The 24,786-nt window shown below is 35.5% G+C and overlaps 4 protein-coding genes across 4 annotated transcripts; 3 read left to right on the top strand and 1 right to left on the bottom strand.

Annotated features, from left to right (window-relative positions):
- Positions 1 to 12,258: 12,258 nt before the first annotated feature.
- NAEGRDRAFT_83014 (26S proteasome regulatory subunit S2) lies at positions 12,259 to 15,143 on the top strand. Its single transcript, XM_002680115.1, has 3 exons — positions 12,259 to 12,865; positions 12,893 to 14,207; positions 14,301 to 15,143. The coding sequence occupies exons 1-3, from the start codon at positions 12,314 to 12,316 to the stop codon at positions 15,113 to 15,115; spliced, it is 2,682 nt and encodes an 893-aa protein (XP_002680161.1). The 5' UTR covers positions 12,259 to 12,313; the 3' UTR covers positions 15,116 to 15,143.
- Positions 15,144 to 15,879: 736 nt separating this feature from the next.
- NAEGRDRAFT_64376 (uncharacterized protein) lies at positions 15,880 to 16,248 on the top strand (the record flags this gene model as incomplete). The annotated part of the gene is made up of 1 exon (XM_002680116.1): positions 15,880 to 16,248. One exon carries the CDS (start codon positions 15,880 to 15,882, stop codon positions 16,246 to 16,248), a length of 369 nt encoding a protein of 122 aa, XP_002680162.1.
- Positions 16,249 to 16,845: 597 nt separating this feature from the next.
- NAEGRDRAFT_47019 (uncharacterized protein) lies at positions 16,846 to 18,030 on the bottom strand (the record flags this gene model as incomplete). The annotated part of the gene is made up of 1 exon (XM_002680240.1): positions 16,846 to 18,030. One exon carries the CDS (start codon positions 18,028 to 18,030, stop codon positions 16,846 to 16,848), a length of 1,185 nt encoding a protein of 394 aa, XP_002680286.1.
- Positions 18,031 to 19,149: 1,119 nt separating this feature from the next.
- Positions 19,150 to 24,333, top strand: NAEGRDRAFT_47020 (uncharacterized protein; the record flags this gene model as incomplete). The annotated part of the gene is made up of 1 exon (XM_002680117.1): positions 19,150 to 24,333. One exon carries the CDS (start codon positions 19,150 to 19,152, stop codon positions 24,331 to 24,333), a length of 5,184 nt encoding a protein of 1,727 aa, XP_002680163.1.
- Between the last annotated feature and the right edge of the window lie 453 nt (positions 24,334 to 24,786).

A 24,786-nucleotide genomic window follows, 5' to 3' on the forward strand; every position in this document is an offset into this window, starting at 1 on the left:
ATTGGCCACAAAGAAGATGATGTTGAGTTGGAGTAGTCATGTTGAATTGATTGTGGTTGATAAATTCTTCCTTCTTGATCATCATCTTGTTGTTGTGATGTTGTTGTTGTTGTTCGTACTTTTCTTCTTGCTGGAACATTTCAAACCGATCATGGAAAGCAACTTGATGATTCATCATTTGTTGTTGTTGGTTAGGGTAATGGCGATTATTATTATTGTTATTGATCATCATCTTTGTGTGGTATAGTGGTGGTGGTTATTAAAGTATACTTTGATTTGTTATTATTATAATGGTTTATAGAGTGGATTACGAGAGAAATTGTGTGTTGTTTGGTCAAAGAAGCTACTACTTGTTCTATTTTGCTAAAATTATAAATATCTCTAGAGAGAAATTAATGAATGTTTTTTTGTGTTGTCTATTGCGAATTTGCATTAGAGGAAGAACTTGGTACCAACATCAACATTATTTTTAGATTGTAAAGTATGCTTGCGCGCCATTTATTGTTGTTATATTTTTGAAATAATAATAAATAACGATATTTGTTTAAAAAATAGAAGGACCTGTTGATGGATCTTCATCAAATATTTTCACAAAATCAAAAACATGAATCATGACTAATGAACATATGAATTCATCCATTCCAGTATTAAATTGAGTATTAATTCATCAACATCTAGATTATGAATTTTCCAAAAACAAACGAACATCATCAACCACACTTCGGAAGTAAATTAGCGTCATCTCTGATAACAAAAGTATTTTACCACATTATCTCTTATTTCCGTAGTGCATGATTAAACAGTAGTCGATAATTAATTGAGATTCCAAACACATTAATTGATATCATGACATCCTTCTTTGCAAAATCATCACACTCCAACTCTACATCAATTGACTTTATGAAACACAATCATCCCAAATCGTAAACATGTCCATCCTTTTATGTTCAGGCAAGCATTGATAATTTCCTTCCGAGGCCATCATTCACTCAATTTATTTTAATCCCATTTGATGAATACTTATTGCACAACAGGCTGACTCTTTTATTGGATTGAGTAATATTCAACTACCGATAATGATGTTATCGAAATACAAAACCCACATCAGTTGAATAAGGACGCAATTTAGAATGCCTTTCTGACCACCATCAACGCACACAAAGTGTCAGTTAAGCGCTTCTCTCCACTAAAATTGTTTGATGGCTCATGACAAATTGCCTCAAACGCAAGGAAACTACAATTTTAAAAAAAAGCATTCTTTTAGCCTCATTGGTTTGTTACTCGTTTTTTTGAAGAATGCCAGCTATTGTTATGAGTGGCACTACTGCCACAAGTAAAGTGATGGGATTTCACGGTTCTTTATTGGTTTGTATTTTAATGATTTCACTCTTTTTGGTTGACAAATATCATCATACAATGCCATGCTAATGTTTTATTGGAATATCTTGTTGGAAATAATAGAAAGGTGGAACCATTACTCAAACAATTGTAAGTTTGTTTACTCTTTCGAATAGAAATTTTTACTTTCCAATAATTCATTGATAGATCGGTGCTGTAATTTCAAGCATGGTTATTGTTTCTGTTGTAGCTACTGTTATTATGATTTCAACTTCTGTAGGTTACAATCCACCAGAGCCAAAACCAGATTCATTACAGGCCTATAAGAATACTGCCTATACCATCTATCCTCTTTTGAATGATGTTGATCCAAAAGGAAACAATCTCACCCTCGTCAACATTACCCAACCATTGTACGGAACAGCCAAATTACTCGCAGGTAATAAGGTTCAATATACCAGTCCAAAATATTACGCAGGAAATGAAACATTTTATTATACAGTTTATAATGGATATGGATATGCAGAGAGTTATGTTAAAATTGAAGTTTTGAATAGAGTTCCAGAAATTGTAACCATCTATAAGGATATTTCAAAGAATAGTCAAAACAATATCATTGATGTTTTCAATTATGTTACTGAGAGTGGAGCTCAAATTAGTGATGTAGATGGTGATATTTTAACAATTGTTAGTATTACAACACCAAATGTTGTAGGAGCTGTTGCTACCATTGTTGACTCTCAATTCATTTATTATACTCCACCAACAGGTTATAATAGTGCTGACTTTTTCAATTTTACCATTACTGATGGAAATTCAACTGTTAGTGACACTATTTATATCAATGTTTTGAATGATGCTCCAACCAGTAATCCAGATGATTATGTCATTCCAAAGAATAAGGTTGCCTCACTCAATTTATTGGCAAACGATTATGATGTCAATTCTGACAATATTACCATTGTTACAGCCAAGTCAGGACTTGGTTCTAAGGGTGTTGTTGTCTTTTCAGATGATGGTCTCTCTGCTGAATATTATCCATCTGCTGATACTAAGGTCTATAGTGATGCTTTCGAATATACAATCACTGATGGAGATAAGGAGTCGGCTACATATGTTTTTGTCAGAGTCAAGAATTCCCCTCCAACCATGGAAAGCAAAACCATTACCATTCCAAAGAACTCTGAGAATAATACCATTTCTTTAGAATATGCAGAGAGTGATATTCTCGATACTGTAACAATTACTGTTTCTAAAAAGCCAACTAGGGGAACTTTCACACTTTCACAATTGTCCACCTCCAATAACGTTAATTATTTGAATCAACAATGGATGGTTGTAACTCAAAATACTTACACTCTTATTTATACTCCTGAAAAGAGTGTTTCCTACACTGATAGCATTACATTCAAGATTGATGATGGCTATGACTTCACATATGCCACCTTTACTCTTAATATTGTCAATTTGCCACCTGTCACTATTAATGATACCATTGTTTGTCAAAAGAATCAACAAGTCACACTAGATGTTGTTGCCAATGATTATGACTTGAATGGAGATGTCCTCAAGTTATCTTCTTCAGCTGCAGATTGGACCAATAGCCGTGGAGGTGCTACAGTCTCAAGAGTTGATGATGTTCAATTGAAATATGTTGCCAAGAGTGGTTTCTTGGGTGAAGATGTTGCCTCATATGTTGTAACTGATTCTGACAGCACTGCTGCATTGACTTCTACTGGTTATGTTATTGTCACAGTTGTCAATACTCCTCCTGTTGCTGTTGATGATACTATCACCGTTCCAAAAGGAGTTCTTTCCTCTTTGGATGTATTAATTAATGACAGTGATCCAAACGGAGATGCCATTGATTTCAATGCTACCAGCTTTACATCTACAAGTGGTGTTGTTTCCAGTGTCAATGTTACTAGTCCAAGAAATTTGTTGAATTATCAAGCTTTTGATGTTGTCTATCAAGATAAGATTACTTATACCATTAAGGATATTGATGGGGCTACTGCATCTGCCACTATCACCTTAAATGTTGTCAATACTGCTCCCGTTGCTAATGATGATACTATTAGTGTCAAGTGGAATACAAGCATTGTTATTCCTGTATTGGCCAATGATTATGATCAAAATCCTGCTGATAGAAGCGTTCTCACTGTCAAGACAATTAATGCTGTTTCTTTGAGTGGAGGTGTTGCTACTTCTTTCAATGGTGGTAAGAGCATCTTGTTCACTCCAACACCTGGTTTTGTTGGAAGCTTTGTTTTTACTTATACTATTACCGATTCTGATTTAGAAAGTAATGCTGCAACTGTTACTGTCACTGTTTTTAATAGTGCTCCTGTTCCAGTCAATGATCAAGCTACTACTCACTGGCGTGATACATCAGTTACTGTTGATGTGCTCAGTAATGATTCTGATCCAGAGGGTGATAATCTTTATATTCTCAGTGCTACTCAACCAAGTAAGGGTACTGTTTCAATTGTAACTCTCGATAATGGAAAGGATGGTATCAAATATTCCATCTCATCTTCTCAACAATTTGTCGGTGAGGAAACCATTACCTATACCGTCACTGATTATTCCATGACTGCAGTAGCTACTCTTAAAGTAACAGTTACAAATCAAGCACCAGTCGCCTTGGGAGATTATGTCAAATTGCATTGGAGTACCTCATCTATTACCATTCCAGTTTTGGCCAATGATACCGATGCCAACAATGATCCAATTACTATTGGCACAGTTACACCTCCTAATGGATTTGCTGGTACTATTACCAAGATTGATTCAAATACCAAACTTCAATTCGTTCCAACTGCTCAATCAAAGGGTGTTCAAGTTGTAACCTATGTTGCTTCTGATGGACAAACCACAAGTGCAGGTGCAAGCTTGACAATTGAAGTTACCAATGCTGATGCTCCTTCGGCAAGCACAATTTCTAAAACTGTTCACTGGTCCACTCAAACTACTGGTACTACCATTACATTATTCTCATCAGCTCGTGATGGAGATGGTGATTTGAATCAAATTGATTTGGCTAGCTCACCAACTGTTGCTCCATCTCACGGTACAGTTACATTGTCTAATGGGGATTCCAATACTCTTCCAAACGTTTTGTACAAGCAAAGTACTAACTATCTTGGTTCTGATACTTTCAAGGTACAAGTTACTGATGGTGCAGATAATGCCATTTACACTGTCAATATGAACATTTACAACAACAAACCAACTCTCACTGCTGCCTCAACAACAGGTCATTGGTCCAAATTTGCTTCTGGTTATTCAGTTGATGCCATCTTGTTAACTTCAGCTCAAGATGCCGACTCTCAAGATACTCTTTCACTATCTTCAATTTCTCCAATGGATTTCATTACCATTAATGGAAATCAAATCACATTCTTACCTACTGGCTCATTTGCTGGAACAAAGGTCTACACTGTTAATATTACAGATGGTATTGAAATTAGTTCTACATCTTGGACTGTCACTGTTCAAAACAACGATCCTTCTGCTGTTACAACTACTACAACAATTCACTGGTCTAAGGGATTTGAATTGATTGATGTATTATCTACCATTACAGACGCTGATTCTGATAGCATTGATTTCTCCCTTGTCAGTACTGCTGCTACAGCAAAAGGTACACCATCCATTCAAGTTTCTGGTTCCAAGAAATTAGTATTGTGGACTCTTCCATCAGTATCTGTTTCAATGTTAGGAAGTTCATCCTTCTCCATTCAATACACTGACGGATGGAAGACTAAAGAAGCCACCTACACTGTCTCAGTAACAAATTCTGCTCCAGTTGCCACAGATAAATCAACAACACTCCATTGGTCCAAATATTCAACTGGTGTTTTGATTGATGTCTTGTCAGGTGCTACTGATACCAATTCAGAAGATAGTATTTCTTTGACCAGTTCACCATTTTCCTCTCCATCTCATGGAACAGTTTCAGTTAGTGCTGGTAAGGCACTCTATACACCAACACAAGGATATGTTGGTTCTGATTCATTCACATACTCTGTAACTGATGGTTTGGAAACTTCAACCAAAACTGTCAGTTTGACAATTACCAATCAAAAACCAGTTGCCAATTCTGACTCTGTCACTATTCACTGGAATACATCTTTTGTTGACATTAATGTATTAGGAAATGATGTAGATTCTGATGCCGAGGATACACCAATTATCAAGACCGGCTCAGTTACTACACCAACTCAAGGAACTGCCTCAATTGTTGATGCCACTTTGGGTGTAATTAGATACACCCCATCCCAATCAGTGACAACAGGAGCAAAGACCTTCACTTATAAAGTAACAGATGGAGCTGAAATTTCCACTAGTGCAGCAACCGTCACAGTTACTGTTACCAATGCTAATTCACCAAGTGCTTCTTCCTTGTCAAACACAATGCATTGGAGATCTGCTTTGGTAGGCACCAGCTACTCCTTATTCAATTCTGCTACTGATCCTGATGGTGATGCTCTCAAAATTAATATCCTTACTAATCCTTCTGGAACTTATTCTATTAACTCTGATGGAACTTCTGTCTTTTTCCAAACGGCTAGTGCAAGTAAGGGAGTTCAAACATGTACCTATACTATTTCAGATGGTTTGTCCACCTCCTCTTCTGCTACCATTACAACAACAGTCACAAACAGTATCCCAACAGCTCAAGATATCTCACTAAAATATCACTGGAGTATGATTGGAACTGGTTTAACTATTGATGCCATTTCTAAGGCAACTGATAGCGATGCTGCAGATATTGCCAACTTGAAATTGAATTCAGTTAGTCCCTCTCAAACCTATGGTAACGTTGTTTCAATGAGCCAAGATAAGACTAAGATTATCTATCAACCAACCAATTTACAAGTTGGTAATGATACCTTCACATATTCAGTAACTGATGGATTGGACATTTCTACATCGTATACCGTTACAGTAGAAATTACCAGTACTCAAGCAGATCCATCTGATCAAATTTATAGTGTTCATTGGAGAGCAGTACCTATTGATTTTAATGTCTTACAAAATGTTTCTAGCAGTGGAAGTGATCAACCAATTTTGGATGGAATTGATACTCCTGCATCACATGGTACAGTTGCAATTTCACAAGATCAAAAGTATGTGACCTACTCTATGGGAAGTGTCTACGTTGGAACTGACAAATTCGTTCTTAATTATCACGTTGGTCTTAGTAATAACAAAATTACTGTAACTGTCAATATTTACAACACACAACCAACTGGTACCTCAAAGACTGTATCTACTCACTGGAGAACTCCAATTAATATCAATTTACTTACAGGAGCCAATGATGCTGACTCTCTTGATATTCCAAATCTCTCTGTTCAACTCTCCTCAACACCTTCAAAGGGTGGCTTATCCACAGTTTCTTCAGGTAGTGTCACTTACACACCAGAAACAAGTACAAGTGCCTTTATTGGTACCACGTCTTTCAATTTCAAAATTAATGACGGAAATTTATTATCATCAAATGTACCTGTATCTGTCACTGTTACAAACACTGCTCCAAAGTCATCTTCAAAGAGTGTCAATGTCTTGTGGAGCGATTTTGTTTCTGGTAAGGAACTTTCTGTTCTCACATTATCTCCTGCTGATAGTGACGATAATAGTGATCCAATTAGAGTCAAATCATTCGGATCTACAAGTAAGGGAACTGTTGTAGCTAAAGGTGCATCAGGTTCTGATGCTAATATTGCCATTATTAAGGGTGTTACTGGAGAAAAATATATTGGTGCTGTCTCCTTCACCTATGTTGTGACAGATGATGCAGCAAATGGTGATGTTACCACTACTGTCAGTGTCAATGTTTATAACAACAAACCAGTTGCAGTCTCTGATAGTGTCACAACACACTGGAATGTCAATTATATTGATATTGATGTGTTGGCAAATGATTCTGATCCAGACTCTAATAGTTTGAGCATTGCCAGTGTTTATGGTTCATCTGCTACTACTGCTCCAATCATTACTGGTGGTAAGATTAGATATTATCCAAAGACCTCAACTGTTGGTACTGTTGATGTTTTCAAGTATGAACTCAGTGATGGAGCTCAATCAAGTGAAGGAACTGTCTCTGTCAACGTTACAAACACTAAACCAACAACTAGTTCATTCTCTCAAACCTCTGTATGGTCTGCTGTTAAGAATGGTGTATACTTCTCTGTGGTTGCTTCATCATCAGATGCTAATGGAGATTCCTTGTCATTAGCTTCCTATACTTCAATTACCCAAGCTCAAGGAGCATTGTCCACTGTTGGAAGTGGTTCTTCTGCTCAAATTTCATACGTCCCAACAAGTGGTTTCACTGGAGCAATCAAGCAAATTGTATTCACCATTTCAGATGGAAAGGAGACAAATACTGGAACAATTGACGTCACTGTAACAAATAACTTGCCAACAGCCAACACTGGTGCATTTACCTATCACTGGAGACAAGCTTTATTAGCCAATAATATTGTCTTGACCTCTAGATTTAGTGACAATGATGGTGATTCTGTAACAGTTTCACAAGTCACTTCTGGTGGAAGAGCTGGTGTTACCCTTGTTGCAACCAACACTGTTAAATATCAATTAGCTTCTGCATGGAAGGGTTCCGATAGCTTTACTGTGCAATTCACTGATGGATGGGGAAGCTCAAGTGCAACTTTCCCAGTTACTGTAACAAACTCTGTTCCAGTTGCTTATGATATTGCTGTTAATGTTAATCACCTTTCTTCTTCCTCGGTCAGTATTCCAATATTGTCAAGAAGTGATGGTCTTAAACCAACAGATGCTGATTCTGCAGATTCAGGCGCTCTCACCATCTCTTCATTTACTCAGCCAAGTATTGGTACTGTTACATTATCATCGGGAACTTTTACCTTCCAAAACGTTCAAGGCAATTTGGTAAACCAAACCTTTACTTACACAGTTTCTGATGGCTTTGAGACAGTAACTAAAACTATTACCGTAAATATTCTTGATCAATCTCCAACAGCTAATAGTGTTAGCAAGACCTATCACTGGAAGACTATTCAAAGTGGACTTGACTTGAACTTTATCACAGAATCTTCTGCTACTGATCCAGATGGAGATACATTGTCAATTTCTGCATTTACTCAACCACAAACAGGTACAGGTACTGTTGCTAGAAAAGCTGGCTCGACAACCAATCTCATATACACTCCACCAGCAGGAACAGCCCCACTTACTGCTACCTTTAAATTCACTGTCAGTGATGGTAGTATTTCAGTTGAAAACACGGCAACAATTTCCTTGACAAATACTGCTCCAGTTGCTGTTTCTGATTCGGTTTCCAAGTTGTGGAATAATAAGGTCTTTACCATTAATCCACTTGCTAATGATTCTGATGGTAACGGAGACACAATTACAATCTCTAGTGTTGATTCAACTTCTTTGATTCGTGGTGCTACTTTAACTATCTCTTCTGATAAGCTCTCTATCACTTACACCTATACTGGAAGTGGTGCCACTGGCACAGATAGCTTTAAGTATACTATTACTGATGGAGCATCTACCTCAACTGCAACAGTGACCATCACATTTACCAATCAAGAACCTGTTGTTTCATCTGTTACTCAAAGTGTCAAGTGGAATTCAGCACTAACTGTTAATTCTTTATTGTCTAGTTGTTCAGATGCTGATGGAGATACCTTGTCATTTGTTTCTATTTCTTCAGGTCAATATGGTTCTGTTGTCACCAATGATGCATCAGTTGGAAAGATTACCTATACACCAGCTGCATCTATTTCCTATACCAGTAAACCAAATTCTGGCAGATGGGAAGCTGTTGATGTATTGACATTCAAATGTACAGATGGTTTGGCTGAGAAGTCTGGCACTCTCTCTATCACTATTTGGAATACTCCACCAACAGGAAGTAACAAGAATGGAACCTTTACCAGAACTTACAGCTCTCCAACTCTATCAATTCCAGAGAGTACTTTCAAGACTGGTGCTAGTGATGCTGATTCCGATACCATTTCTTTGAGCGCTGTCCAAATGTATTCCTCATCAGATTCTTCATGCTCAGTGGTTTTGCAATCTGACAAGTCAGTTAAATTCACTTATGGTCAATCCTTTGTTGGAACTCAACAATTCTATTTTACTTTGAGTGATGGTCAATTGACTAATACATACACTTACACAATTACTATTTCCAACACTTTAACTTGTATGGATTACACTCTCACAACCACAAAGAATAGTGCAGCAACTCAATTCGAAGATTCCATCAAGAGTCAATGGGCAACAAACTTTGGTAGTGAATCAATTACACTCTCAATAGTATCTACAACCAATTTGAATTCTGTTGGTACCATTACAACTGTCAGCAGTAAGCTCACCTATACCCCCACTGCCAGAAGATCATGCACAGGAACTAATTGTTATGCTGTTTATAGAGTTTCTAACACTGCTTCCCAAACTGCTGATTGTAATATTTATGTAGTACAACCAAATAATGCACCAACTGCAACTAATTGGGACTATGAATTCTCTATTAGAAGAGATGGTAACGATGCTCGTACTTTTGATTATTTGACAGACTCTGCTGCTACCGATTCTGATACCTCTGACAGTCTCAGCATTTCAATTTCTAGTACTGGAACATGTAGCTCTGCTGGTACTTTGTCAATCGTTAGTAATAAGATTAGCTTTGTAAGATCCTCATCATACGCTGATCAAAGATGTACATTTACATTGACAGTTAGCGATAATGATCTTTCAAATCCACGTACAACTTCTGTAATCATTGGTATCAAGCCAATTAGCTCTCCACCAATTGCAGTCAGTGATTCCTTCACAGCTGTTTACAATAACAAGATTGATATCCTTGCATCTGACCTATTAACTAATGACTACGATCCTCTTGGGGGTACTTTTGTATTTGCTGGTATTGATTGCCCGGATTCTACATATTGTAAAAATGCTGGAATACCAACCATTTTGAATCCAAGTGATAGTGCAAATAATAGAATTATCAGAGTTTTACCAAAGACTGGAAGTTGTGAAGCCGAAAAAGTCAGATACAAGATTACTTCTGTCCAAGACAGTACCACTGCCTATGCTGATATTAATATCAAGTATAGTAATTGTGTTTGTAGTCAAATATTCGATTTGATTTTCATTTTGGATGGTAGTGGTTCTATATCAGCAACCAATTGGAAGAATATGGTTTACTTTGTAACAAACATTACCAGTGGATTTGATGTTAGCTCAACCGGTACAAATATTGGTATTGTACAATACGGTACTGATTCTACTCTTCACTTATCTGTCAACGCTGGTACCTCAAAGACAACAGTCAATAACATGGTTTCAAGTATTACTCAAAAGAAGAGTAGTACAGCCACCATTTTGGGTATTAACACTGCTGTTAATAACATGATTAATTATGGTAGATCTTCTGTGGCTAACAAGCTGTTCATTCATATTACTGATGGTGAGTCAAATGTTCCATCCAACTGTTACTCAATGTACTCTCTTTTGGGAGTAACTGATACCGTCTCAAACAGGTTCCCTGGAAAATCGTGTTTAGATTGTGACTGGACTAATTCTAGTTCTAAGGCTCAACCATGTGCTGAAGCAACAATTAGATCAGCTGAAATCAATTCTTGGAAGGGTTATCGTCAATTAACTATTGGTATAGGTGATGGTGTAACATCTTCATTCGGTATGAGTCAAATTCAAAAGATGAATTACGATCCTTTAAAGTTCTTCGTAGTTGACTGGAGTGATTTGACCAGTATTTATCAATCAATTATCGATGAAGCTTGTAATACTGTAACTACCTCATCTTCTTACACTAAGAGACCAATTTCAGATTTTGATTATACCATTTCATTCACATCAAGAGTTGTAACTTCAAGAACTGCTTTTGATTCCACTTTTGAAATCACAACCTTTACCTACACATTGAAAGCTCCATCAAGCAGTGCAAGTGGTGCTATTACTCGTTTCACATTGGCCAACAATATCAATTCTACATATTATAATACCTACAATCCGTCATTCCCTGTTTATGTTGGTACTGATGTTGTTTCCTCACTCTCTGGTTTCACTTGGGAATCCTTGCCAAATGGAAAAATTGTTTCTCTCGGGTCAACCAAGACCTTCTCTGTCTCTGTCTATGGAAATGTTCCAGCTGCAAGTATCTCTTATGCAATTACTGGCTCATCTTCATATGCAGTTTCAACAATTACAGGACCCGCCACATCTGCCACCTATTCGTTCATTCCACCAACTTCTGAATCAACAACATTGAGAGCTACATACTGTTCTTCCACAAGATGTATGATTCGTGCAGTATTCACTTCTCCAATGCAATATGCTGATGTTGCTAAGGTCTGTAAATTGTGGAACTCTAAGGCCATTCCTGTAACCATCAAGACAGCCACAGAAAAAACAGAAGTTGCCAATATTTCAGGTGGATACACATTCTTCATTGGCTTGAATAAGGACAGTGGATCTTGGAGATGGGTTGATGATAAGTCAGTTGCTTCCTACACTGATTGGAAATCTGGTGAGCCAAACAATAACAGTCCAACCAGTTACAGTGATTATTATGTTTGGGCTCAATCAACAACTGCCAACTCTCCTTGGTGGAATGATGTTCCAATGGTTTACACAGTAACAGCTGTTGTTTGTCAATACAAGTTGTAAATAAATCTAATTTGTAACCTTTAACATCATGGCTTACAATAATCTTAACAATATCAACTTGATTTTAAACATAATAAAACCAAAGATCCAAAAATTGATAATAATAACGATGATCATCTGATATCCAATAATATTCTATTTATCATCAATGCAACAATTATTCAAGCTTACAGCAATGTTGGAATAATGTTTTAAAAATAGATTTAAAAAAATACAACCAAAGGAGAAGTGAACAAAAACATCAAAACAACACTCCAGCAATAATATTAAAAAAATGACTTCTTCCGACAATAAGAATAACTCTGCTTCATCATCGAAGGATGGCAGTAATAGTACCACTCCTGGTAAGAAGGCTATTGCTCTTGCTGCTCCAGAATTGTCAGAGGAAGATCAAAGATTAAAGGACGATCTTGAAGAAATGGTCAATAATATTTGTAATTCACCACAACAACAACGTACTGCCTTGGAATCTCTCAAGGAAGAATTAAAGAAATCACTCACAACAGCTGTTACTACAATCCCAAAGCCTCTTAAATTCTTAAGAATACATTACGAACCACTCAAGGAAGCTTACGAAAAGAATACTGCTAGAGATAATAAGATCCTCTTTGCAAATATTCTCTCAGTATTGGGTATGTCCTTGTCCATTGAAGGTGAAAGGGATTGTTTGAAATACATGTTGGAAGCTGATGATGATGAATTTGATAAGTGGGGACACGAATATGTTAGATCTCTTGCTGGAGAAATCGGAGAAGAATATCAAACAAGACTCCAAGAAAAGATCCAAATGCAAGAAAGAATAATACAAGAAACTGGTGATGATATGGTCATTGATACTGACTTTAAACCTGAGGAAATTATGGATATTCTTACACTTGTTAACAAGATTGTTCCATACTTTATGAAGAGTGCTTCTGAACCTGAAGCTTGTGATTTACTTATCGAAACTGAAAAGTTATCAAAGATTGTCGATTATTGTGATGAAACAAATTATACTCGTGTTTGTTTATACTTGGGTGGTGTTTCTAAATACTTTATTGAACCTGAGAATACTCAAACTTTAAAGATTGTGTACGATATTTATAGAAAGCTTAACAAACTTCCAGAATCACTCCGAATTGCTATGCAATTAAATGATATTGGTCTTATTAAGGATACATTCTTCAGCTGTGATGATAGCCTCTTAAGGAAACAACTTGCTCTCATGCTCGGAAGAGGTAATTATAAATTCTCAGTTGCTGATCAACTTGAAGATGAAGGTGCTGAATTGGAAGAAATTATGGGTAACTGCAAGTTGAGTCAATACTTTTTGTATTTGGCTAAACAATTGGATTCTCTTGAACCAAAGACTCCAGAAGATGTCTACAAATCACATCTCTCTGAAACAAGATCAACTTTGACTCAAAATGTTGACTCTGCTCGTCAAAACCTTGCTTCATCATTTGTTAATGGTTTTGTCAATGCTGGTTTTGGTACAGACAAGTTGATTAAATCTGAAGATTCTTGGATTTATAAGAATAAGGATGCTGGTATGCTCAGTGCTGTTGCTTCATTGGGTTTGATTTATTTGTGGAACTATGAAGAAGGTTTGATGGAAATTGACAAGTATTTGTATAGTAGTGATAATAACATTAAGGCTGGTGCTTTACTCGCCATTGCCAATTTCAGTGCTGGTATTAGAACTGAAGCTGATCCTGCTTTGGCTATCTTACCTGAACATGTTGAATCTGGTCTTCCTAGAGAAGTCAGAATTGCTTCAATTCTCGGTCTCGGTATTGCTGGTGCTGGTAGTGCTAATGAACAAATCTTCCAATTGTTAATTCCAATCATTGTTGATCCTGATCAACCAATGGAAATTGTATCATTTGCTGCTTTGTCTTTGGGTATGATCTTTGTAGGTACAATGAATGAAGATATTACAGAATCACTCATTCAAGTTTATCTTGAAAGAAGTGAAAAGGATCTTGCTCATCCATTAGCTAAGTTTGTTGCTTTGGGCTTAGGTATGCTCTTCTTGGGTAAACAAGAAGCTGTTGATTCTGTTTGTGAATCCATCATGACTACTGTTAATGCCAAGTTGGCCAAGTTTGTTACTTTGACTGTTGAAGTTTGCGCTTATTGTGGTACTGGTAACGTTTTGAAGATTCAACAATTGTTGAAGATTTGTGGTGAACATCCTGAAAAGCCAAAGAAGGAAGAAGCTCAACCAAGTCAAGGTGCTCAAGCTAGTGCTTCTGCTGCTACTACTGAAAAGAAGGAAGAGGAAGAAGATGTTTTGACCAATACTTATCATGGTGTTGCTGCTTTGGGTATTTCTTTAATTTGTATGGGAGAAGATTTGGGTTGTGAAATGGCTAATAGATCATTCGGTCACTTGCTCCAATATTCTGAAATGGGAGTTAAGAGAGCTGTTCCACTTGCTATGAGTTTATTGAATGTTTCTAATCCAGACATGGCAGTTATGGATACTTTGAGCAAATTGTCTCACGATAATGATGCAGAACTTTCTCAAAATGCCATCTTTGCTTTGGGTGTTATTGGTGCCGGTACTAACAATGCTAGAATTGGCCAATTGCTCAGACAATTGTCAACATATTATCAAAAGGAACCAAACCACCTTTTCATTGTTCGTGTTTCTCAAGGTTTATTGTCCACTGGTAAGGGTTTGATAACAATGAATCCATTCTACTCTGATCGTTCCATCCTTTCTCAATCCCAATTGTGTGGTTTGATGACTCTCCTCTTTACTGGTCTCGACTTTAAGAATACCATCTTGTCTAACTATCACTACTTGTTGTATACTGCTGCTTCTGCCATGTATCCAAGAATGCTTGTTTTGGTTGATGAAAACCTTGAACCAGTTCAAGCTAACGTTCGTGTTGGTCAATCAGTTGATGTTGTTGCCCAAGCTGGTAAACCAAGATCAATCACAGGTTTCCAAACACATAAGGCTCCAGTCATCCTGCAGTTCGAAGAAAGAGCTGAATTGGCCTCTGAAGAGTTCATTCCACTCAGTTCAACACTTGATAATGTAATTATTGTAAAGAAGAATCCAGAATATGAAGCTGAAATCTAAATAAATTGTTAATATATTATTTGTAAAATTTATATCTCGTATAATTCACGTAGTTCATTTGCTAAAACTATTCTTGCCTTAGCTCACCAAAAACATTTAATCACTGTCTTATTTACGAATTATTCAGCAATGAAGCCGTTAGGAGAAAGATTGCCAGCTTACAATATGATTACGTATGCTCGAACTTGGAGAAAGTGATCCTATTCGTCAATTTGTTGTTTGGGGTTCATGAAAATGGATGCCGAAGTATTGTTTGCCTCAACAAAATTCCTCTAGAGGAATGTAGGGAAAGGATGAGAGAGCTTGGATTCCCTCAAGACTTGGAACAGGTATTTATTATAAATAAACGACTGATAGGTAACGTTATTTACAGGTGATGCTTACTTCCTAATAATGGCCCAACGATCCAAAGTTAAACCTTTAGAATAAAATTAACAACTTTGCAAACCAAATTCTAACGATAATAATGCGCAGAGTTAGTGCAATTAAAGAACGTAAGATCTTATCATTCTACAAACACCCTTTCTAAAATCAGTCAAATAGTACTTTCAAATTGCCACTCTATCAAAATTAAGCGCATCGATGGAATAATAAAAAACACCAAAAAGTCCATAGCCTCAATCACTCAATCAAATTGTTGTTGAATAAATGTCCTCCACGGCGCATATTTTGTTATTTTTAAATAGCTCTGTTATCAAATGAAATTCTTGAAAAAACAAAGCAACAACAAGATAACAAAATAACAAAATAACAATATAAACAAAATGAAGGGTCCAAGATTTTACTATGACTACAGCTACAGAATGAGACCAAGAATATTCCCAAGATTCTTCTTTGGTATGCTCGTGGGTGGTTTCGTTGGCTATGCTTGGGGAAGAAACAATAATTGCAATCAATCTCATCAGAATCATTTCGGTCCATTCTGTGGTTCTCGTGATAGACACAATGGTTGGGATAATAGAAACAGTTACAATCCAAACCACCAACAAGCTTTCAATAATCAAACTTATCCAACTCAATATACTACTCAGCAAAACAACAACCTCAACAATATTATCCTCAAAATGGTCAACCTCAACATCTTCAAATATTACAACAACCTTCCCATCCAGTTGTTAGTAATAATCCAGTGAATATGAATAATCCTGAAGAAAACAAGCCAACCAATCAAAATTAAGCACAGCCACCAAATCAAATGTAAATAAATATATTCTTATGAAGAACTACTTTTTCTTAATATATTTATGATGTTTGTATCCATAGGCATTGAGTTTTTTCAAAATAGATTGTGCAATGCTGGTATTTGGAATGACACATCCACAAATCAATTCATTAAACACAAAATCATCTGAAACTCTGTAATTGGTATAACCCAACCAATTCAATATACATACTTGCGTGTGTGAAATCAAAACCTACCCACAACAAATGGAATCCCAATCGATCAGAAACCAACATGAAGAATGTCTCTGCATGATAAATGGATGGGAATCCTCGGTAGGGAATTAACTTGGCATTGGAATTATGAAAGGTGACTCCTGATTTCTTCATGAGAAAGTTGCTACAAATTGTGTTGAAGAAGCTTTCAATTTTCTACATGCACATCTTCCAATTTACTACTGTTAGAGAGTTCTTTCGCGTGGTAGCTAGTGACAATGATGAAAATCCCTCTTTTTCAACAACGGTCTACAAAATAGAAAAACATTTTGCAGTGGTGATAATAGAAGAATTTATTGGTTCTTGTTGTGATTGACCAAGAAGGTTCCAATAAATGTTCCCTTGTAGAATGTTCTGAATCCTTCTTTTGCATGGACTTGTTTGAAACAATCGATTGGACTTGTGTATTGATTGACCAAGTCAGTTCTATATCTCAGGATGGAAAATCTGAGTGGAGACAACAAGGCATCCTGAATCAAATCAATACTAGTCGATTGGAATTTGTTGAAGAGAGCTAATTGTTCTCCAGAGAGTGCAATCTGTCCAACTGTACTACTTCCACATGAATCCAATCCAAATAATTTACTAAAAAGTAAACTCATTCCACTTCTTAATAAGGAATCTGATGTTTCGTACAAGATATTCTCAAGAATAGACCATCCAAAACCTCTAAACCATCCATTCACAACACCATTTTGTTCCTTAATAAATTTCAAAGATTGAACAAGAGAATTACTTGTTGCTGATTCTACTTTTGCTTCTCCTCTCTTGAATTTCATTAAACATGAAGTGTCAATTGGATAATTCATAGCCATTAAGAGAATATCATCAATTCTTCTAATCAATTGACTAACCATTGGTGATGCTTCATAATTTTCACACAAAGTATCCATTATTGGCATTTGAATACTCACAGTATAGAGTGTAGAAAGCAAGAATTTGGCAATCGGTCCCATTACTTGTCTATTACTAATACATGCCAACAAGCCATTCTCTCTATAAACTTTAGCCAAATAATCCTTCACTCCACCTGAATAAAATCCCTCCAAATCAAGTGTTAATCTCTCTCTCGATAGGATGAAACTAACAAGATCATACCACAAGGTCATTCCATTAATTAATAATTTGGATTTTCCTCCGAATATTTTGTTGTTTTCAGCATTATCCAATTTGTTATCTTGCTGCTCTTGAACATTAATTACTACTACTTGATTGGAAGAACCATTCGATGATGATGTTGATGATGATGGTGATGATGGAGAAGCAGAATTTGAGCCTTGTTGTGCAGGAGAATGAATGAAAGGAATACTATCAGGGAGGAATCCATCAATAAATTCTCTCACTCTTTTCCAAATTCGTGATTTAAATTGATTTCTTATCAAATTGGTCACCAAACGATCCGACCAAGTCTTACGTTGCTTCTTGTGTGTGAGGTGGTGCTTCTTCTTTTGCTTCTTGTCCCTTCTTTTGAAAGCCATTTTTTTGAACTTTGCTATCAATGCACGCAAGTGTGAAAGATTTCACATGTATTGATTGGGTTCATTTATTTAATAAGAATAACTTTCCTATTACTAATCTATTACTAATCTATTGTGTCATTGTTCCTAATCAGTTCTAAACTGTTGAGGTTTTAACAGTCTCCATTTCAACAGCATAATTACTTGAATCTGAAGGTTGAGCTACTTGTTCAACTGAAACACTTCTCGAAATGGCAGTTCTCAAAACACCAATTTGAGTTGGTTTTGATATGGACATTGACAAATAATTGTTTCTTGGTTAACAACAACTTTACAATTATTTTCTCGTCTAACTTGAGTGATATTCCAAATTGAAATACATGAATATTCGAATGATTGCTCACTTCTAGAGGAAAATTGCTCATTTCTTGGGAATGAGAAGGAAATGGACTGATTCATTTGGAGGTCTCTTAAAAAGGAAAAACTAATAATATTAGAATAATCTGTGTGAGAAATGGAGTGTAACAGAAATGTCTTTTTTCTTTTGGTTGAGATTCATTTGGTTGAACCAAATTAAAACAACAATATTCAATAAGATAAAGAACTTGTTAAAACCAAATTGGCTAGAAGTATTTTACAGTTTGGAAGTTTGGAGAAGATTGTCCACTTTTTTATACTTCACAACAAGTTTTGCAAACAAGAATTGGTTGAAACCTTTTCAGTCTTGGAACGATTTGAGAGTTTTAGATTGTCCAAAACCATTAGTGATAAAGTTGTCAAGATAATACAGGTATTGGATATTCATTCCATGCTAATTGACATGAAGATTTCTGTCGAATAAAAATCCTGAAAAGGTTGAAAAAGTTTATCGTGAGGTTTGTTTCTATCACAAACTTCGGACTTCGGCAAAATTCTCATGACCATGAGCAACTCTCTTGATTGGACAGCCATATCCGTGAGATAGACATGTGACTATGTAACTATTCGAATCCCGAGAGAATGCAAAATAAACACTTGTTAAATTGCTTTAGAATAACTTGTTATCAAAAAAAACAACACAAACCAATCTTAATAGCAACTTGAATGTTTCGTTTCTTCTTATTGATAACACTCACACTTGCAGGTTTCGTGCACCAGCAGATGCATGTCAGTGGAGCCGAATCCAATGTTAAATACATAGTCAAGACCTATTCAACTCTACCAGCCAACACCAATCCAAATGCCATTCAATTCTATAACCACAAGATGTATGTAACAGGTTCCACTAATAACATCTATGCAGTTTCGAATAATGGAAGTTATACCATCGTAAACCCAATATCCACTTTGGATGCTCCAACAGGAATACATATTGTGGATGATTGGCTCTATGTTTCTAATAGTGGATCTCAGAAAGTTTCCAAGATGTATTTAAATGATTCTCCAATTCAAGTATTTGATGTTTTAACATTTTATCCTAATACGAATCTTTTTGTTTTATCAGAAAGTGAATTGTATGCAGTCGATAAGAATAATAACTTGATTCGACACTGGAAGGATAGTTCCTTTGCATTGGTTAGTGTTGGCAGTCTTAATGGACCGAATGGAATTTTTATTCGAAACAATACTATTTACTTTACCGAAAATGGAGCTCGTACATTGAAAGCAATCGATCAAAATAATCAAATTTCAATTCTTGCTTCAGATATTAATGCGTATTCAGTATATGTCACTGAAGATAATGTCATTTTCTTTACAGATTATGTTGGTAGCCTAATTTGGAGAATTAAAGACGGTCAATCTTCGGTAATTGCTGGATATTCAGGAAGTTCTGGTAATGATAATAAGGAGAATGTCAATGCCACTTCTAGTAGTGTAACTCTTCCTACTGGAATAACATTTGACAACTTGACAGGTATAATTTACTTTGCAGAAATTTCCAATCAACGAATTCGTGGATTGATTCCATATTGTGAAACAGCTGGACATTACTTGAATGCACAAAAGTCACGTTGTGTGTCAAGTGTCTGTTCAGGAGTTGACAGCACCAACTCTTCTGTTTGTTCATCACGTGGTATTTGTAATCAAACCAATCAATGCTCATGCCAATCAAAGTATTTTGGTGATAATTGTGAATTGACAAGTTGTAATGGAATTCAAAGTAATTCAAATTTGGTTTGTTCTGGAAATGGAACTTGTCAAGATTACAATTTTTGTAATTGTAAGAATGGTTTGCTTGGAAAGAATTGTCAAATTGCAACTTGCTTTGGAATTTTATCCAATCAAACAAGTGCTTGCAGTAGTGGAAGAGGTATTTGTCAAGGAATGGATTTTTGTAATTGTTCGAAAGGTTTCGTCGGCCAAGATTGTGCTGAACATACATGTGGAGGCATTTCTTATAATAACACAGCAACTTGTTCTGGAAATGGAACGTGTGTTGGTGTAGATAGCTGTTCTTGCAAGGAGGGTTTTTATGGAGATAACTGTCAAATGCCAAAATGTTTTTCAATCATGTCAAATGACACGAGTGTTTGCTCTGGTAATGGAGAATGTATTGGAAAAGATAAGTGCAATTGTAAGAGTGATTATTCTGGATATCGTTGTGAAATAACTTCATGTTTCGGTATCCCATCAAACTATTCGAATGTTTGTTCTGGAAATGGAAATTGCACTTTCAAAGATTTCTGTAATTGCACATTTGGATATTTAGGTAAACAATGTGAAGTTGCTCCTTGTTATGGAATTCCAGCAAATTATTCGAATGTCTGTTCTGGAAATGGAAATTGTAATGGAAAAGATAATTGTAATTGTCAACCAGGATTTTCAGGAAATCAATGTGAAATTCCAACTTGTTTTGGAATTTTGGGAAACAGTTCAATGGCGTGCTCTGGCAATGGAGAATGTCAAAATTTAGATCAATGCAATTGTAATTCAAATTATACTGGATCAAAATGTGATGTTCCTATATGTTTCGGTATTGCAAAAAGTTCTAGTTTAGTTTGCTCAGCTATTGGAAATTGTACGAAACCTGATTTTTGTGAATGTCCATCAAATTATGAAGGATACGAATGTCAATTTCGCATCACTCCAAGAAAATTACAAACTAATGGCATTCCAACTGCAATTGTCCAAGGAATTTCCACAACTTTTGATTTGAAAGTTATTGGAATGGAATTGAGAACATTTAGTGATCTAGTCAACTCGAGAAAGGATTGTGGAGTGACATGTTCACTTTCTTTATCATATAGTTGGTATTTGAAGGATAGAGACAATGGTTCACCGTTAATTATCCAACATTCGAATACCGCATTTGGAAATACGAAATATCTTTCGTCTTCAACTTTCCAGTTGACTTTCTCACCTGTTATTTCAATTGGTTTTACTAGAATTTTAAGTAGAAATGTAACTTTGACATTTGAAATTGTATCTGGTGGTGAAAATGTTTCAATTTCTCAAGATATCTTGATTATTTCACCTCTGTTGAGAACTAAAGGTTTAGGTAAGATTCAACCAAGTTCTGGAATCGCACTTGGTTCCTTATTTTCAATAGAGGAAGATAAGAATCTTTGGACAGTCTCGGAAGAAAGTAAGAAATATCTTGAACCTTTTCAATTTGCCTTTGGTTTCTTTTACAATCAAGAATTAGTAAGAATCTCTGATTTTTCCATAAATGGGATGGATTTATTGTTCCTTCCATATTTGAACGCAAATAATAGTAATGGACAAAGTGAAAATTTGGATATTTATGTTATCTGTAAGGATGCTTTAAAGAATGAATATTCTTCTCTTATTGGTACTGTTTCAATTAGTCCAAATTTGGTAAACACAGTTGAAGAATTGAAAAATCAAATTGATGATATTGCACGCATTATTCCTTATGACTCTTCATGGAAGTTTAGAGATCTGAAAGAATACAGCTCTGTTATTATCGAGTCTGTCAGCAAGTTGAGTATTGACATTAATAATCCATCAAATACTTTAACAACTCTTCGACAATTGACAAGCCAAAGTGTTGCTTCTTCTTACCAAGTTGGTTCTATCATTAATGATAAGATTGATTCTTACTTATCTTCTTTAAATCAAGTTTATAAGAAGGAAAAGGAAACTAATGGATATGTTTCTAATAGATTGACAAATTCTGATTTGAAGAATACTTTATCAAGTGCTAGTAACTTGCTTTTCTTTGGATTTTCCAATATCTCAAGCCTTTGTACTCAATTATCATCCGTTTTATTGTATCAACAGTCAACCAAGATAGTTTCCAACTCAATTGACTATTCGAAATATTCAACTGAATTAATTAACATTACAGTTTCGTCATTTGTCAAGAGCAATTCCAGTATCAAGGCACTACAATTCTCTGACATTTTTCTAGATTCAGATTACATTCTTAACAAGTATAACGGTTACAATAAGGAAATTGGTCTTTCCTTAATTTCTTACAATTCGAAACTATATAATTCAAGCCAAACTCAAATAACCAACTCCAAAGATTTCACTCTTTATATGGGAGGAGAGGCTCTTCCTCTATCAGAATTAGTTCAACCTATCTACATTTCATTTTCTGTTCAAAATTTGACTTCTTTGAATCAATCCCTTGTCAAGTGTCAATTTTGGAATGAAACAACAGAAAAATGGGATAATCAAGGATGTTCCTTGCATGTATTCAATCAAGCTACTGGCGAAGTGACCTGTAAATGCACTCACACTACTCTATTCGCTGCCTTTGTTGAACAATCATTCAATGAAACTCTGGTTGACCAAGTAGTATTGAAAGAGTTATCGAATTTGTACATTGCTCAAATTTCCTTTGGAGTTCTCTTCCTAATGCTTTCTAGTACATTACTAGTTGGTTTGATTATCATGAGAAAATCTCAACCATTAGCAAGTCGTTTCGTCACACCATTTATAGGAATGATTGCCTTAATAGTGGAATGTATCTTGTTGCTTATAACACAGAGAAGCATTTTATTGTCAGAACAGAATGGATGGTCTGAATCCACAGCTATACAAGTGGAAAGTTCAGATTTGGCAGCCAATATTGTTTCGAATATTATCGCCATTATTGTAAACACTTTGACTTTGACAGCAATGTTTGCTTATTTGTATCAAATTTCCAGATATCACATTCTGAAATATTTCTATCACAAGCTTTCCATCAAGTTTTCCCTCAATTCTGGTCAAAAAGAAAGTGAACGAAACTTGTCCCTAATTAGACAGCTCTTGTCAACCAAAGCCATGATCACAATCATCACTACTTTTGTAATTTTGAACCTATTATACTGGACTCTCTGGGTTATCCTTGTGAGAACTTCAGCAATTACAGGAGTTGCCTATTCTTACATTGTTTCAATTTCATTCACTGTGATTCTTCTTTGTTTAGGATTCATGATTTGTGGTTTGATTGGATTAGATGTTTTCATGACTCTTATGAATGAGAGAAAGGAAAAGTCAATTGTCAATAATGGTAATCAAGAAAACGCAAGTCAGTCCAGTAATTCATTGCAAAAGTTTGATAAGGAGGCCACCAAGAAAATAGCCAAGATTAGTTTATGGAAAGCGTATAATTGGTTTATTAAGATTGACAATCCTCTCTATTTTAGAGGTGAAATGAGTCTTTTCGTGTTGTGTTTCGTATTTTTGAACATTTCACAAATTATTGGAATTTCAGGATTGAGTTATAAGAAAGGAGAAAAAATGTCAAGAGTTAATGATTCCATTTCTTTGGTATTCGAAGTCTTGTACTTGTTCACTTACTTGTTGGTCTTTGGAGGTTATGCATTGTTAGTCAGATTAGTTCAGTTTATTCAACAAAAGAAGAAACAATCATTATCCAAAAATAGAGATTCTTCTGAGATGGATGAATTAAGCCAAATCTTGAATAATGTGGAAGGATTGAGATTATTGGAGCAATTTAGTGAAAAAGAATATTCCTTAGAGAATTTGCATTTATTCTTGGAAATGAAACACAACCAACAATTAATTAAGACATCTGACAATATGGATGAACTTTATGTGTTCATGGATAACGTTTGGTCAACTTACATTCAAACAGATTCCATTAAGGAAGTTAATATTCCATCCGATTGTAAACGAAATTTCTCTAAAGTGAAAAATTCCCTATTCGAAATTGTCAAGCAGCAAGAACCTGAGTTGAAAAATCAAAAACCAATTCCAGAAGAATTGGCAACCGAATTACAACAAGTATTTTCTGTATTGTCTGATCAAATTACTTTCAATTTGAGTGATACCTTTTCTAGATTCTCCTTGACTGATGAATATTCCAATTATTTGAATGTATTGGAAACTCAACAAGAGTTATTGAACAAATCCAAGCTAGTTTAGTTCCTTGTCTTCAACAAAAGTTGCTTATGGTAATAAATTAGAATCTTCATTTAAGCATTTTCAAAGTTTTTTCACTAAATAACAAAGTGAACCTAAATAGAAGCATTTTCCCTGCCCAATATTTGTAAATAAGCTCATTGTAAAACTACATTGTAAACAAAACTATTTGACTAATATTCTAATCCTTTTCTAAAATAATATAATAATCAAAATCAAACATCATCTCCCCAAAGGTCATTTCAAGATATGACAAAGTAACCTTCATTAAGAATCATTAAATCAGATAATAGTCTGCACCATGTATTACAATAATAATAACACCACTACTATCATTCACCTCCATAACGACTAATTAATTAACTGTTATTTCGATATCACATAACACAAAGCTTCTCAAGAAAACCAACAACAATTTTCAAGTTTGTACTCTTGCGGAGTGGATTCATCCTTTGA

Source organism: Naegleria gruberi (genome assembly GCF_000004985.1).
Source record: "Naegleria gruberi genomic scaffold NAEGRscaffold_10, whole genome shotgun sequence".
Lineage (NCBI taxonomy): Eukaryota > Heterolobosea > Eutetramitea > Acrasida > Naegleriidae > Naegleria > Naegleria gruberi.

Bases quoted from the DNA above. Each gene is read 5' to 3' on its own strand.
- NAEGRDRAFT_83014 (XM_002680115.1), top strand. From the start codon at position 12,314: ATGACTTCTTCCGACAATAAGAATAACTCTGCTTCATCATCGAAGGAT. The intron at 12,866-12,892 runs GTCATTGATACT...TTTAAACCTGAG, and splicing joins AAGAAACTGGTGATGATATG to GAAATTATGGATATTCTTAC. The intron at 14,208-14,300 runs GTGAACATCCTG...AAAAGAAGGAAG, and splicing joins ACAATTGTTGAAGATTTGTG to AGGAAGAAGATGTTTTGACC.